Source organism: Arachis duranensis, chromosome 6 (assembly GCF_000817695.3).
Source record: "Arachis duranensis cultivar V14167 chromosome 6, aradu.V14167.gnm2.J7QH, whole genome shotgun sequence".
NCBI classification, from domain to species: domain Eukaryota; kingdom Viridiplantae; phylum Streptophyta; class Magnoliopsida; order Fabales; family Fabaceae; genus Arachis; species Arachis duranensis.
In genome coordinates this window covers 58,483,422-58,501,239 of record NC_029777.3, presented here as the reverse complement: position 1 = coordinate 58,501,239, position 17,818 = coordinate 58,483,422, and the positions used below count along the sequence as shown (strand labels likewise).

At 36.0% G+C, this 17,818-nt stretch overlaps 1 protein-coding gene and 1 non-coding gene across 2 annotated transcripts; one reads left to right on the top strand and one right to left on the bottom strand.

Moving 5' to 3' along the window:
* The first annotated feature begins 11,298 nt into the window (after positions 1-11,298).
* On the top strand, positions 11,299-11,991 carry LOC107493911 (uncharacterized). Its single transcript, XM_016114942.1, has one exon. The coding sequence runs from the start codon at positions 11,299-11,301 to the stop codon at positions 11,989-11,991; it is 693 nt and encodes a 230-aa protein (XP_015970428.1).
* A 5,434-nt stretch (positions 11,992-17,425) lies between these two features.
* Positions 17,426-17,532, bottom strand: LOC127739953 (small nucleolar RNA R71). The gene has a single exon (XR_008000695.1). It is a non-coding gene; the product is annotated as a small nucleolar RNA R71 (small nucleolar RNA).
* Positions 17,533-17,818: the final 286 nt, after the last annotated feature.

The following is a 17,818-nucleotide window of genomic DNA, read 5'->3' as shown; positions in this document are numbered from 1 at the left end:
TTCCACCACAACCTCCCATGGAAGAATACTCAGATCCACTGATCCAAGAGCCACATGATCCTAATTATATTATCCAAGAGGAACAAGAGTCAAGGGATCATCTCAAGGAAGCATTGGATCAATTTCAAGCAACCATGGAGTGTGTTGTGCAACAAGTAGAAAGAGTGGAGAATATTGAACCACCACAACTCTACTAAGAAGAACCATCTTTCTACTATGAACCCTTCCCCCAAAATGATGAATCCTTCCATCCACCCCAACCTCCAACGGATGACATCCTTGGTGTTCTTGTTCAAGGGCAAGAAGAGATGAAAAGGGATGTGCAAAATTTCATGGCCGCCTTGGATACGGTAACAAATCAATTAGCCTCTCAATGCTTGAACACTCAAGGAACTCCCATGGATACATGCGGAGAATCGAATGAAGAACATAGCATGAAGGAGAGATTGGAAACTCCAGTGGGAAATGAAGGAAGTTGCTTTGTATTGGAACAATTGGAGGAAGCTTTAATTGTTGAAGACAAGGAAGAAGCGGTAGAAGACTTGGGAGATGCGGAGCCTCCATGGGAACATAGAGTTGAAGAAAACCCCTCCAAGATGATTGAAATTGATGCTAGGGAGGAAAGTGCACACCTTCCAAGGCATATTCCATATGAAGACTTGGATGGGATAGAGAAAGAATTGAGTTCCCTTGGTGATGAAGATCAAGCATCAAGTCTTAGTGGTGAAGACGGTGGAGAATCCTTTGAACTTGAAGAACCCTCTCTCGGTGCATTTGGAAATGTTGTGGACGTAAATTTCTTTCACCCTCCCAATTATAGTTTGATTAAGGGAAAAGGCTTAGATAGTATTAATGAACAAAGGATTGAATTAGAGAAATCTTGTGAAGAGGTGGGAGTCCTTAGAAATAGAAGGATGGGGGTGGAATATGCTTTGTCAAGATCGTTGAAAGCATCTTTGCCTAGGTTGTCATCTACTCCTTCACTTGAGTGGGTAAAATTCATTTCTATTAGCTTTATTTTCCCACTTGAGTATGGCTTGCTTGAAACGGATGGTCAACTTAGGATGCTTTGTGGGATGAAGAGTAAGCGAAAGATGTTTCGTGGTTGGCGTTGCAAATCAAGGTTCATTTTGGTTGATACTTCAAGAGTTGAATACAAAGGTGGGAATAGTGCTCAAATAGATAGGTCTAGGAGGTTTGTTGGGCACTTCATAGAGAATTCATCTTGTTCACCACCCGGATGGATTAATGATAATCAACTTGGAGATGGGTGTGAAGACAAAATATGGGATCCCGAATTAGAAAAAGAGGATCAACTTTGGGAGCCCCAAGCTTGTGAAGAACTCCATCAACACTTGGCTCAATCCATAAGAAATCTTGGGGCACAATGGAGAACCAAGCATTGGTGGGAGTTCCAAGATGAATTTAAGCACAAGCCACCTTGATAAGGAGCTCCCGATAAGTCCAACTTAAGGACAATAAACAAAAGTACTAGGTGGGAGACACCCCACCATGGTAATATCTTTTCATTTTTTCTTTTGTACATATTGGTAGAACTAGTTTAATTTCATGTTTAGATTAGTTGGTTGAGTTTAATTAGTATTTTATCATGTTAAATAAGGTTTTAGGGTGTTTTGGTAGTTGCTTGGAGGTTTAGAATGCTTGGATTGGTGCAAAAACATAGAGAAAAATTTGTAAAAAAAAAATAGAGCACCATCCAAGCGTATGTGCACTTCACGCGTACGCGCACTTCAAGCATTCTCGACCACTTACGCGCACGCGTACATGGTGCGAGCGCGTAGATGAAGAGGTTCCACGCCCAACCAACAAATTCGGGAGTTAGGCCTTCACTGTGCGAATGTTGAGCCCCAGGCCCAATACCATCCGCACGTACGCGCACCTGGCGCGTATGCGCCCATCATGCTGAATTCGCAATGCACGCGCAAGCGCACTTGCCGTGCGCGCGCCAATTATGCCACCTGCACTCCTGGTACTTTTAGCAGAGAGTTGTGCCAACTCTGGGCCAACATTGAGCCGCCGGCCAGACTAACCACCCACGCAGCCGCGCACTTTACGCGTCCGCGCCTCCTTCTCTGTTCCATCATCCACGCATACGCGCCATGCGTGCGTACGCGTGGATGCCCTTTCTTCCATTCACTCCTTTTCTTTTCTTCTCCTCTTTCCATTTTTTTCCTTCTCCTTTCTTCTTCCCTTCTCCTACCCCTCATCCAACACTTCCAAATACCATCGATAACCATTTATTTTAGTTAGTTGTTAGTTAGTTAGTTAGTTAATTAGTTAGTTAGTCAGTCGATTAGTTAGTTTTAGTTTAGTTTTCATTTTATTTTCTCTCTTTTCATCAAAAGTGTTGGATTATTTACTTTGTTTATTATACATTGTTGCCCCTTATTGCTTAAATGCTAATTTAGCATTAATGTTTTTAGATAATCTTTGTTGGATTCTATGATTGAGGTTATATTTTGTTACTTGGTTTTGAGTTTTTCATGCTTACCTTTTGAAAAATACCAAGTGATGAGAATTGCCTTTGAGCTTGTAACTCTTTTGAATTGCATGTTGTAGCTAGCCACCATGTGATTTGAACTCTCTCTTTGAGTGGGCAATTTCTTGATGGAGGATGATGTGCATTTATCTTAATGCATTGTGTTCATGACTATATGCATCCATATGTTTTAGCTTGAATGCTTCCATGCTTCTCTAATGCTTGTTTTACCTTACAAGCTTACTCAAAGCATCTCAAGTACACTAGGATAAGTGAAGTGCATGCTTCTTTTGTGACATAGCTTTTTATGCTAATGTGTGTTCTAAAAACTGCGCAATTTAGAACTCACACACACACTTATTTTTCATTAATGTCACAATAATTCACTCACTCATTTCTAGTGATTTACCTCATTCCAACAATGTATGCTTCCTTGCTTTTATATCTTCTCATCTTATGGTGTTATATTTTTGTTTTTTATGATGAATGCACCACAAGCAAACATGGAAGCAAGACTAAGAACACACAGCAATCCGGAGAGTCGCCGTACCCCCTTGCTCATCTTTGAGTGCACCGAGGATAGTGCAAACTTTTAAGTGTAGGGAGGTCGTCCGACCGGTCGGCGATTTTGGGTGACAAATTTCTAATCCCAACACTTTTGCATTTCATTCTAGGATTTTAGATTTTTTTTACTTGCATTTTCTTAATTTTTGCATATGTATACACAATAAGCTTAGTCAAAATAATGAAATTTTTCAAGGATTTCTATCTATAGGGAACCAATTGATTTGAGTGAAAACTTTTCATAGAACTTGCTTGAATTATATATATTGTGAAACATGGTTTTTGAGCTAAGAACACAAGCAAGTGAGTTTTGAGCCTAATGGTGTGGTTACATCTTATAACCACTTATTTTCCTTCTTGTGTGCATTATTCTCTTTCTATGAATGTAATCTTTGATTTGTTTGATCCTTTATATCCATTATTTTGTGTATTTATGCATTTATATGATTGAGGCCATCATTTCATTTAGCTCACTTACCCAAAAAACCTTACCTTTTATCTTCCATTGTTAGCAAAATTTGAACCTACGATTAACCCACTTGTTCTTAATTTTAGCACATTACAAGCCTAAAGCGGAAAACAATAAATGTCCTTAATTTGGATCTTTGATTAGCTTAGGCAAGTGTGTGTAAGTATCATTCAAGTGTGGGAATCTTGGGACATTGGGTGAATAAAAGGGTAGTTTTGTATTTTTATTGAAAATATTGGGAATTGGGTACATGCTCGTGTATTGATCAAATGTATAGACCTTATGCATTGATGCTCTTGTATATAGAAAGAAAAAAATGAGAAAAAAAAGAAAAAAAGAAAAGAAAAAGAAAAATAATATGGAAAAGAAAAAAGAAAAAAATAGAAAACAAAAAGAAAAAGAAGAAAAAGAAAGAAATAAAAAGGGGACAAAATGCCCCAAAGCAAAGTGTAGCTCAATAAAATTAATGCATGAGTGTTGTGAAATGAAAAGGGATAGATGAGTATGTGAAAAAGTGAAAAATGGGTAGTTAGGTTAGAACTTAATTGTATAGGATGTCATAGGTTAGGTGGGAAATTTAAGCTTATCAAAGATTCAAATTTCAAGCTCACTTAACCATATATGCATCCTACCTTGACCTTAACCCCATTACAACCTAAAGAAAAGACCTCATGATAGATGTATGCATGCATGAAATATATGTTGATTGTTAGAAGAAGAACAAATCTTGGAAAGCATGATCAGGGGAGAATTGAGATAATCAACCCTAAACACTTGAGTGAATAGAGCGCAAACACATCCGGTGAGGGTTTGATGCTCAATTACATGTTTCCAACTATGATCATCTCTTCTCATGCAAGTTTGTAAAAATATTTAATAACTAAATTCAATTTTGGATTAGGCTTGCTAGTCCTTAGCCCTTGTGCATATATGCTTCTTGGGAATTGATTTATTTTGACCAAGCAATTGCATTCATTTAGATAGTTGCATATAAGTAGATTGCATTTAGTTAGTTTTCATTGAATAAATGCCATACCCTTACTTCATTCTTGGTTTAAGCATGAGGACATGCTTGGTTTAAGTGTGGGGAGGTTGATAAACCCCGTTTTGACGGTTTATCTTGTATTGATTTTAAGAGATTTTATCACCTTTTACCCACATTTATCCATTGAATTAGCATAGTTTTGTGATTGTCTCCTTATTTGTGCTTAGATGTGAAAAAATTCTTTTTAGGACTTAAAATAGCTAAATCTAATTCTCCTGGATTCCATTAGAAGCCTTGATATGTTTGTTAGTGATTTCAGATTGAAAAAGCTAGGAATAGATCAAAGGAGTGAAGAGGAAAGCATGCAAAGTGGAGAAATCATGAAAAGTCAAAGAAGTTGAACTCGCCCATGGACGCGCGCGCATACCTGGCGCTTGCGCGCACCTTGCGAATGACCCCCATGGACGCGTACGCGTGCTGTGCGCGTACGCGTCGGTGCTGGTTTATGATTTTTTAATGAAAACGTGACCAACAAATCCTCAAGGGTGGTGAGGCCCAATCCCAACCAACTTTGGCGCCAAAGATGCTATTTAAAGCCAAGGATTGAAGAGCAAAGGGAAATTAATTCATTTTCACTCATTAGGATTAGTTTATAAGTAGTTTCTAGAGAGAGAAACTCTCACTTCTCTCTAGGATTAGGATTAAGATTAGGTTTAGTTCTTAGATCTAGATTTTAATTCATCTTCTTCTACTTCTATCTTCTCAATTCCTTATTGTTACATTCATTCTTCTTCCATTATTTTGTTGTAATATCCTTTATGTTGTTCTTGTGTTTTGTTGTAGATCTACTTTTGTTTCTTCTACTCTCTTTCAATTCAATCAAGGTAATTCATAATAAATGTGTTTCTTTTGATTGTTGTTGTTAATTCCTTTCAATAATTGTTGTTAGATTTCATTCTTGTTGTCAAATTACTATGCCTTTCTTTTGTGCCTTCCAAGTGTTTGATGAAATGCTTGGTTGGGTTTTAGAGTAGAGTTTTATGTTCTTGGCTTGGAAAGGTAACTTAGGAACTCTTGAGTTACTAATGTCCAAATAATTGATGATTGGGATCCATTGACTCTAGTTCTCACGAATTGAATTAGTGGAGAGTTAGGACTTATGGACTAGGATTGATATAGCTCATTTGACTTTCCTTTACTACTAGTTAGAGGATGATTTAATGAGATTAATCCTTGCCAATTCTCATACTATGGTTAGTGATTAAGATAGAGATCATTGACCACCAACCCTTGCCAAGACCTTTGTAACCATTAGTTTACTTTTTAGCATTTAACTTCCATGTTTCTTATCAAAACCCCAAAAATAACTCACAACCAATAACAAGACACTTTATTGTAATTCCTAGGGAGAACGACCCGAGGTTCCAATACTTCGGTTTATAAATTTAGGGGTTTGTTACTTGTGACAAACAATCTTTTGTATGAAAGGATTATTGTTGGTTTAGAAACTATACTTGCAACGAGAATTCATTTGTGAAATTCTAAACCGTCAAAAATCCAATCATCAATATATATAAGAGAGTTGAATATAAAAAGGTACTTTAAAGAAAACCGAGTAAAAAGAATTAAACACTTATTAATAAAGAATCATAAAAAATGCTCACAATAAATATTGAATAATAATTTTTTTGTATAAATTATATATTCTTTTATAAATGTATTCAAATTTGTTTTTTATCAAATAATAGACCAATTAGCCCAAGATTCATTAATATTTCTATACACCTCACTCCATGAAAGAATTCTTACTGCAAATCTTACTTTTCCTAATTATCAATGTAGTGTAATTAGAAAGGGTGTGTAATTTATAGTGATGATATTATTTTGTTACAGAGTTCTATTTATTTTTAAGGAAAAATACTAAATGGATAAAATTCAGGGTATATATAAGGGTTTTCTAAATCCCTTATTCTTTTATATAAAGGTTTATGTATGTGTTTTCAACAACCCTTTTTCTTATCAAATAGCAAATAGCAGAGCAATTATCCAGATATTCACCACATTTTTATATAGCTTAATAACGTATTATGTCTCAAAAGTCTATACAAATTTGGTTGAAATGTATTCGAAATTTGCTTTTCTTATCGAATAATAGACCAATTAGCTTAATATTTCTGTACACCTAATGTTATGATCTAAAGCTGCACTTTATATTTTGTAATTTAAAAAAATAGCTTATTTTGTATATTTCTTGTTTAGCAAACATAAATAATTGAGTAAGAAATATTTTTTTTAAAAGGTGAATAAAGAATTTTTTTCATGTATTGTTGATAATGTTTATAAAAAATTTGGTTAAATAATATTATGTGAAAAAATAAAAAAATATTAAATTTTTTTATGTTTATGAGATTTGGTATACATAATTTAACTCCATACATTACCAAAAAAGATTAAAAACTTAAAATCAAGCTACATAATAATAGTAGTTCAATTAGTGTGCACTTTAAAAAAGTAGCTGATTTTGTATATTTTGTTGACAATAAACATAAATAATTGAGTACAAAATAAATTGAACTTTAAAAACTGAATGACTAAACTTATTTTTGTTTTCATGTATTATTTGTAATATTTCTAAAAGGTTTGACTAAGAAATATTAAATTTAGGAGTCAAACAAAATGACTTTTTTCAATTTGTGAGATTTGGAATACAAAAGTTAACTAAAAAAATTAATAAAAATCATTAAACACTGAAAATAAAGCATCATGTCAATATTAGTTGGCACTTCTTAATCCAACTGAACAAAAGTTACATAGTAACAATTTTTTATCTAATCTGTGTATAATTTTTCATGTAAGTAGTTTCAAAATCCTTTTTTCTTATCAAACTGAAAAACCATAAACTCAAGATTCATAACATTTCTATTTTAATTTTCCTTTTTACTTCAACTTGACTCCAAATTGCAGGTTTTATAATGTGCATAACCATTTGTAAAAGGCACAAGCAAATAACATAATATTAACATAGGATAAAAAAAAGGTGAAGTGACATCTAGTATAAGAGGTGAAAGCTTAGTTCTGATCAGCAAGTGATGAGCGGATATTTTATACGCTTTTTGACATCACTTTCATATACTTTTTAGTAGTTTTTATTTAGTTTTTATTAAGTTTTTATAGGTTTTAATGTTAAAATCATATTTTTTGATTCTACTATGAGTTTTTGTCTATTTGGGCGATTTCAGGTATTTTCTGGCTGAAATTGACGTGCTAGAGCAGAAGTCTGATTCAGAGACAGAAAAAGCACTGCAGATGCTATCTAGATCTGACCCGTCTGCATTCGGAAGTGCTTTTTTGGGGCGATAGAAGTCTGAATAGAGTGCTCTCAACGCCTATGGAAAGCTGACTTTTAGAGTTTTCCAGCAATATATAACAGTCTATACTTTGCTTCGGATTAGAAGGCCTAAAACTGGCATTCAATGCAAGCTTCCTGCCCTTTCCAGGCGTCCAGCGCCCAAAGAGCAGAGCCCAGCATCCAAAGTCCTAGAGAGGACCCCCTAGTTGGCATTCCACGCCCAAGAAATCTCAATGCATGTGGATATCATCAAACCTCAGTCCAAACACTTACCAGGTGGGCCTAGAAGTGGATTTTAGCACTAAAAAGGCTGTTTTACCCTTACTACTCATTAGTTTAGTATTTAAGGAATTAAATTCATGTTATTCACACACTTTACAACATTCATCACTTTTTTCATTATTTTGATTTTACATTATCTTCTACCTCAGTATAAGTTTCTAAACATCCTAGGTTGAGGGGAGGAGCCCTACTGAGTCCTATGAATTAATAAAAGTACTATTTCTTCTTCTTCGATCCATTTCTAATCTATCTCTAAGTGTATATTCTAATCTTCATCTTGATGAACAGGATGATCTAACCAATTAGCTTTGTTCATCAGATTAAGAGGAACGTGCCTGACAAACACTCGTGTCTACTTGGATTCGTGTGAGTACCTGGAAAAAAAGCACGAATCAACAGCTATGTTTATGCATCTCTCAGACAGTTAATCCATGATTTCGTTAGGGACTTCTCGAGATACCAGTTTAGCCGATCTCCGGGGAGATTAAGGTCTCCGTGGTATAAGCTAGATTCCAAAGATGCAGCGTTCTCTGATCCGGAAGATTCGACTTTCTCTGCGGTGTTTTGAGTAGGATCGCCAGGAGAATGACTTGCTAAGCACTTCACCCTCCATTGGATTACTAAAGGGATTACTACCTCTTGGAGAATAGTATAAATCTTCCTTTGCCCTTGGAGATATGAAATGAGAAAATCATTCTTTAATGTTTGAGGTGGAGAGGAAGGCTCATTGTTTGTGAGAAAGGGTTCATAATAGGAAGGTGGTTCTTCTTGGTGAAAATATGGAGGTGGTGTATATTGAGGTGGTTCTTGGGAGTAATTGGGTTGGAATTATGGTGGCTCTAAGGATTTTCTTACATAATTGTCACAAGGATGAGGTAAGGGTGATTGGTAAGATGATGGAGGTGGATCATAGGAAGGTGTTTGGTGGTAAGGGACTTGTGAGTAAGATGGCTTAAAACTAGGTTAAGAAGGTGGTTCATAGGCATATGGTGGTGGTTGTTCACAACCACAATGAGTATCACCACATCCGTTAGATAGATATACATTAGGAGCGGAATTATACATATAAGAGACCGGAGGGGGTTATTGCCACGAAGAGTGATCAATTCCTTGAGGCTCCTCCGATCTTTGATTGTTCCATCCTTGATGCATGTTATCAATATAGTTCCCATTTCCTACAACATAATTTGAACCAAACTCATAGCCAAAAGGGTGAGAATTCATAATGGAAGGAGAAAATAAAAACAAAACTAATAAGAAACAAAGAGAGACAAAGGCCTACAACTAGCAAAACAACCAAAAATCAAGATATATATAATATTAACATTTGTACAATAACCAATAACAAGACACACATTTGTAATTCCCTGGCAACGGCACCAAAAATTTGATAGAAGGAAATTGTCGGTAAAGAATTTCTCAATGAAATCTCGTTGCAAGTATAGTTCTAAACTAACAAACAATCCTCACATCAAAGTTTAATTTGTTTGTCACAAGTACAAACCCTAATAAAAATAACAGAAGTATTTAAACCTCGGGTTGTCTCTCAAGGAATTGCAGGGAAATGTGGTCAATTATTGGTTATGGGAAAAGTATTTTGGGGTTTTTGGAATAAGAGACAAGAAATGTAAATTGCGAGAATGTAAAGGAAACTCAAATGATAAAAAGGTCTTGGCAAAGGTTGATCGTTAAGGATCTTTATCCTTGTCACTAACCACAATATGACAATTGCAAGGATCAATCTCATTAAATCATCCTTTAACAAGTGAAAGAAAGTCAAATGTGCTACATCAATCATAGTCCATAAGTCCTAGCCACCACACTAATTAACTTAATGGAAGCTAGAGTCAATGGACACCAATCATCAATCACTTGGACATTAGCAACTCAAGTTCACCTAAGTTACCATCCCAAGCTAAGAACATAAAAATCTACTCTAACATCCTTCCAAGCATTTTATCAAACACTTGGAAGGCATAAAATGAAAGCAATATTAAATTGCAAGAAATATAAATCTACAACTACCCTATTGCAAAGAAATAATAATAACAACTCAATTAAATAATAAAGGGACATAAAACATAAATTGTAATAAATGAAAAGAAAAATTGATAAGAGTGCTCATAAACATAAAAGAGGCTCAAAAGGGAAAATTAACAAGGAAACTAAGAAGAACAAAGATATAAGAACAAGGAATTGTAAAGGATATAAGATAAAAACAAGAAATTAAACCTAGATCTAAGAGAGTTTAACCTAATCCTAACCTAATTCTAGAGAGAAGAGAGAGCTTCTCTCTCTAGAAATTAAATAAAGCATGGTGAAAACTAAACTAATTGCTTTCCCTTGACCCATCTTGAATTCTGTATGAAATAATCTCATAAATGAGTTGGATTTGGGCCTGGGAAGCTCAGAAATCACCCCCAGCATTTTCACTTTAATGAGGTCATGTGCCTGCTGCGATGCATACGCATGGGCCACACGTACGCATCGTCTGGTGTTTTGCTTTCTCACGCGTACGCATAATGTAACGCGTACGCATCGCCATGCGACTTCATATTCACGTGTGTGCGTCTGCCACGTGTGCCCGTCGATGTATGCATTCCAAATCCTTGTTTTTCCATGAATTCTCCACTTTCCATGCTTTTCTCTTTACTCATTTGATCTATTCCCAACCTTTTCAACCTGAATTCACTAACAAACACATCAAGACACCTGGTGGAATCAAATTGGAATTAAAATTTGCAAATTAAAGGCCTAAAAAGTATGTTTTTACACTTAAGCACAAATTAAGGGAGAATTACAAAACCATGCTATTTCATTGAATAAATGTGAGAAAAGTTGATAAGATCCCCTAAATTAAGCACAAGATAAGCCACAAAATTGGGGTTTATCACCCATGCAAGGGAGGTCAGTCGTTTATTGATAATAACCCTCCTAAGCAAGCTAGTAACCCCCCTTCCAACAAACATGGCATTCGGCCTCCTTCAACCAAGGTTGATAAGTACAAGGCTAAGATGCCATTTCCTTAGAAACTCTGTCAAAAGGAAAGGGATAAACAGTTTGCCCGCTTTGTGGAGTATCTCAGAACACTAGAGATAAAGATGCCTTTTGCAGAAGCTCTTGAATAGATACCTTCTTATGCAAAGATCATGAAGGACATTCTAAGTCATAAGAAGGATTGGAGAGAGACACAAACAGGTATCTTCACTAAGGAATGTAGTGCAATCATTCAGAACAGCTTACTAGAGAAGCTTAAAGACCTTGGGAGCTTTATGATACCATGCACTCTAGGTGATGCATGTACAAGGATAGCTCTATGCGGCCTTGGAGCAAGCATCAACCTAATACCTGCTTCTTTAATAAAGAAGCTCTGTTTGACTGAGGAAGTCAAACCAACTCGCATGTGTCTTCAACTTGCTGATGGCTCCATTAAGATACCATCAAGAGTAAAAGAGGACATAATTGTCAAGATTGGACTTTTTGCCTTTCCCATTAACTTTGTGGTATTGGACATAGAGGGACACAAGAGTGCATCTCTCATCCTAGGAAGACGACGAACCCTCAACGATGTTGAAAAAGAGGAAGTAACCCTAAGAGTTAATGAGGAGAAGTTCGTACTGAATGCTGTGAAGGCTATGCAGCATCCAGACATTCCTAAGGAATGCCTAAGCATTGATTTCGTTGATTCCCTGGTGGAAGAAGTTAATATGGCCGAAATCTCCAAGGACAGGCTTGATGATATCCTCAATGATACTCAGCCTAATTCAGAGGAACCTCTAGAAACCTCTGAGGAAAAGGAGAAGCCTCCTAAGCTTGAGCTTAAGCCATTACCCCCTCCTTGAAATATGTATTTCTGGGAGAGGGTGACACCTATCCTGTGATCATAAGCTCTACACTAGAGCCACGGGAAGAAGAAGTACTAATCCAAGTGCTTAAAACACATAGGACCGCCCTTCGGTGGACTATCAATGACCTTAAAGATATTAGCCCTTCCCGATGCATGCACAAAATCCTACTGGAATATAATGCCAAACCAGTGGTACAACCACAGAGGCGATTGAATCCAACCATGAAGGAAGTAGTCCAGAAGCAGGTCACTAAACTCTATGAGGCTGGGATTATTTATCCCATTTCTGATAGCCCATAGGCGAGCCCTGTCCAGGTTGTTCCTAAGAAGGGAGGAATGACAGTGGTTCATGATGAAAAGAATGAACTGATCCCGAAAAGGACAGTTACAGGGTGGCGTATGTGCATTGATTATAGAAAACTCAATGACGCCACCAGGAAAGACTACTTTTCTTTACCCTTCATTGATGAAATGCTTGAAAGACTAGCAGGTCATGCTTTTTATTGTTTCCTGGATGGTTATTCTGTGTAATCAAACAGCAGTAGATCTGGAGGATCAAGAGAAGAGGGCATTCACATGTCCTTCGAGTGTATTCGCCTATAGACGAATGCCATTTGGCCTATGCAATGCACCTGGCACTTTTCAAAGATGTATGTTATCCATCTTCTCTAACATGGTAGAGAAGTTCCTTGAAGTATTCATGGATGACTTCTCTATTTATGGAGACTCATTTGACTCTTATCTTGATCATCTGACCCTGGTCCTGAAAAGATGCCAAGAAACAAACCTAGTTCTAAACTGGGAAAAATGCCACTTCATGGTAAAAGAGGGCATTGTTCTTGGGCATCAAATCTCAAACAAAGGGATAGAAGTGGATCAAGCTAAGGTGGAAGTGATCAAACGCTTACCTCCACCTACTAGTGTTAAGGCTATCAGAACCTTCCTCGGACATGCAAGCTTCTACAAGCGGTTCATAAAAGATTTTTCTAAAATCGCCAAACCCCTATGCAATCTCTTGGCCACCTGATGTTCCATTGGTCTTTGACCAAGAATGCCTGCATGCCTTTGAAATGCCTGAATGCCAAGCTTGTTAGCACTCTCATTATCTCTGTACCCAATTGGGACATGCCATTTGAGCTAATGTGTGATGCAAGTGATCATGCAATTGGCACAGTCTTACGTCAGAGACATGACAAGCTTTTCCATGTCATTTATTATGCTGGTCGCATATTAAATGATGCGCAGAAAAATTACACTACTACAGAAAAGGAGCTACTTATAGTGGTTTATGCCATTGACAAGTTTAGATCCTACTAAGTAGGATCTAAGGTCATTGTTTACACTGACCATGCTGCTCTAAAATATCTGCTCACTAAGCAGAATACTAAACCCAGGCTTATAAGATGGGTATTGCTCTTGCAGAAGTTTGATATAGAAATTAGAAACAGAAAAGGGACAGAGAATCAGGTAGCTGATCACTTGTCTCGGATTGAGCATGTAGCAGGCACTCCTTATCCCTCTACTGACATATCCGAATATTTTCCAGATGAGCAACTATATGCCATTGGAACAGTAGCTTGGTTTGCAGACATTGCGAACTACAAGGCTATACGATTCATTCCCAAAGAGTTTTCTAGGCAGCAAGCCCGAAAACTCATGCATGATGCGAAATACTACCTATGGGATGAGCCGTATCTCTTTAAGAGATACTTGATGAGCGAATAACTTATACGCTTTTTGGCATTGTTTTTAGGTAGTTTTTAGTAAGATGTAGCTACTTTTAAGGATGTTTTTATTAGTTTTTATGCAAAATTCACATTTCTAGACTTTACTATGAGTTTGTGTGTTTTTCTATGATTTCATATATTTTCTGGCTGAAATTGAGGGACCTAAGCAAAAATCTTATCAGAGGCTGAAAAAAGGACTACATATGTTGTTGGATTCTGACCTCCTTGCACTCGAAATGGATTTCCTAGAGCTACATAACTCCAAATGGCGCGTTCTTAACTGCATTGGAAAGTAGACATCCAGGATTTTCTAGCAATATATAATAATCTATACTTTATTCGAGTTTAGATGACCCAAATTGGTGTTCAACACCAGTTCCAAGCTGCATTCTGGAGTAAAACGCCAGAAACACGTCACAAACCAGAGTTTAACCCCAAGAGAAGCCTCTGCACGTGGAAAGCTTAAGCTCAGCCCAAGCACACACCAAAGCGGGCCCTAAAAGTGGATTTTAGCACTTAGACTTATTTCTGTAAACCCTAGTAGCTAGTTTAGTATAAATAGAACTTTTTAATATTGTACTAAGGGTCTTTGACCAAATTTTTGGATTAGCTTTTGGAACATCTTTCATTATTGTTAGTCCTTAGACACTGGGGGCTGGCCTCACGGCCATGTCTACCTTAATTTCACTTATGTATTTTCAACGGTGGAGTTTCTACACACCATAGATTAAAGTGTGGAGCTCTGCTGTACCTCGAGTATTAATGCAAAGAACTATTGTTCTTCTATTCAATTCACGCTTATTCTTATTCTAAGATATTCGCTGCTCTTCAACATGATGAATGTGATGATCCGTGACACTCATCATTATTCTCACCTATGAATGCGTGCCTGACAACCAGTTCCATTCTACCTTAGATTGAGTGCGTATCTCTTAGCCTCCATTCCGAAAGATCGTAGTCTTCGTGGTATAAGCTAGAATTATTGGCGGCCATTCCTAAGATCTGAAAAGTCTAAACCTTGTCTGTGGTATTCCGAGTAGGATCTGAGATGGGATGATTGTGACGAGCTTCAAACTCGCGAGTGTTGGGCGTAGTGACAGACGCAAAAGAATCACTGGATTCTATTCCAACATGATCGAGAACTGACAGATGATTAGCCGTGCAGTGACAGAGCATTTGGACCATTTTCACTGAGAGTATGGGAAGTAGCCATTGACAACGGTGACGCCCTACATACAGCTTGCCATGGAAAGGAGTAAGAATGATTGGATGAAAGCAGTAGGAAAGCAGAGATTCAGAAGGAACAGAGTATCTTCATGCGCTTATCTGAAATTCCCACCAATAAATTACATAAGTATCTCTATCTTTATTTTATGTTTTATTTATCTTTATATTCGAAAACCATTATAACTAATTGAATCTGGCTGACTGAGATTTATAAGATGACCATAGCTTGCTTCAAGCCGACAATCTCCGTGGGATCGACCCTTACTCACGTAAGGTTTATTACTTGGATGACCCAGTGCACTTGCTGGTTAGTTGTGCGAAGTTGTGAAGAATGTGTATGAACCATAGTATTGTGCACCAAGTTTTTGGAGCCATTGCTAGGAAATTGTTCGAGTTATGAAGAGTCACAATTTCGCCTATCAAGTTTTTGGCGCCGTTGTCGGGGATTGTTTTAGTTTGGACAACTGACGGTTCATCTTGTTGCTCAGATTAGGTAGTTTTCTTTTTAAAAAGTTTTCAAAAATCTTTCAAAAAATTTTTTCTTCTTTTTTGTTTTTCCGAATAATTTTCGAAAAAAAATTAATTAATAAAATCATAAAAACCAAAATATTTTGTGTTTCTTGTTTGGGTCTAGTGTCAATTTTTAAGTTTGGTGTCAATTGCATTTTTTTAAAAATTTGTGCATTTTTCGAAAAACTCATGCATGGTGCTCTTCATGATCTTCAAGTTGTTCTTGACAAGTCTTCTTGTTTGATCTATAAATTTTCTTGTTTTGTGTTTTTTGTTGTTTTTCATATGCATTTTTGCATTCATAGTGTCTAAGCATTGAAAATTTCTAAGTTTGGCGTCTTGCATGTTTTTCTTTTCTTGAAAATTTTTCAAAAATAAGTCTTGATGTTCATCTTGATCTTTAAAGTGTTCTTGGTGTTCATCTTGACATTCATAGTGTTCTTGCATGTTTTCTTTGTTTTGATCTTAATTTTTCATGTTGTGAATCATTTTTGTGTTTTTCTCTCTCCTCATTAAAAATTCAAAAATAAAAAAATATCTTTCCCTTATTTCTCTCAAAAATTTCGAAATCTTTGGGTTGTCTTACTCAAAAATTTTTAAAATAAGTTGTTTCTTGTTAGTCAAGTCAAGATTTCAATTTTAAAAATCTTATCTTTCCAAAACTTTTTCAAAAACCAAATCTTTTTAATTTTTCTTTTATATTTTCGAAAATACTTTTAATATTGATTTTCAAAATATTTTTCTTAATTTCATTTCAAATTTTCAAAAACTTTACTAACAATTAATGTGATTGATTCAAAATTTTGAAGTTTGTTACTTTCTTGTTAAGAAAGGTTCAATCTTTAATTTCTAGAATCATATCTTTTAGTTTCTTGTTAGTCAAGTCATCAATTTTAAAAATCAAATCTTTTTCAACCATATCTTTTCAATCATATCTTTTTCAAAATCAATTTCAAAATCTTTTCTAACTTCTTATCTTTTCAAAATTGATTTTCAAATATTTTTCAACTAACTAATTAACTTTTTATTTGTTTCTTATCTTTTTCAAAACCACCTAACTACTTTCCTTTCTCTCTAATTTTCGAAAATCACTTCCGTCTTTTTCAAAAACCTTTTTAATTAACTAATTATTTTTAATTTCAATTTTATTTCTTCTCTTAATTTTTGAATTCTAACTTAAAATTAAAATAAAAACAAAAATAATTTCCTTTTCTTAAAAATAATTTTCGAAAACTCCTCTCTCTCACCTCCTTCTATTTATTTTATTTATTTACTAACACTTCTCTTCATCTAAAAATTCGAACCCTCTCTTCTCCTTTGTGTTCGAATTTTTCTTCTCCTTCGTCTATTCTTTTCTTCTTCTACTCACATAAAGAAATCTCTATACTGTGACATAGAAGATTTCTCTTCCTTTTCTATTCTCTTCTTTTTCATATGAGCAGGAGCAAGGACAAGCACATTCTTGTTGAAGCAGATCCTGAACCTGAAAGGACTCTGAAGAAGAAGCTAAGAGAAGCTAAAGCACAACAATCCAAAGAAAATCTTACAGAGAATCTCGAAAAAGAAAGAGACATGGCTGAACCCAACAACAATGCAAGGAGGATGCTTGGTGATTATACTACACCTACTTCAAATTTTTATGGAAGAAGCATCTCAATCCCTGCCATTGGAGCAAACAATTTTGAGCTAAAGCCTCAACTAGTTGCTCTAATGCAACATAACAGCAAGTTTCATGGACTTCCATCAGAAGATCCCTATCAATTTTTAACTGAATTCTTGTAGATATGTGATACTGTTAAGACTAATGGAGTAGATCCTGAAGTTTACAGGCTCATGCTTTTCCCTTTTGCTGTAAGAGACAGAGCTAAAACATGGTTGGACTCACAACCTAAAGATAGCTTGGCTTCTTGGGATAAGCTGGTCACGGCCTTCTTGGCTAAGTTCTTTCCTCCTCAAAAGCTGAGCAAGCTTAGACTAGATGTTCAGACCTTCAAGCAAAAAGATGGTGAATCCCTCTATGAAGCTTGGGAAAGATACAAGCAGTTGACCAAAAATGTCCTTCTGACATGCTTTTAGAATGGACCATTTTGGATTTATTCTATGATGGTCTATCTGAATTTTCTAAGATGTCACTGGACCATTCTGCAGGTGGATCCATTCACCTAAAGAAAATGCCTGCAGAAGCTCAAGAACTCATTAACATGGTTGTAAATAACCAATTCATGTACACCTCTAATAGGAATCCTGTGAGCAATAGGACGCCTCAGAAGATGGGAGTTCTTGAAATTGATGTTCTGAATGCCATATTGGCTCAGAATAAAATATTGACTCAGCAAGTCAACATGATTTTTTAGAGTC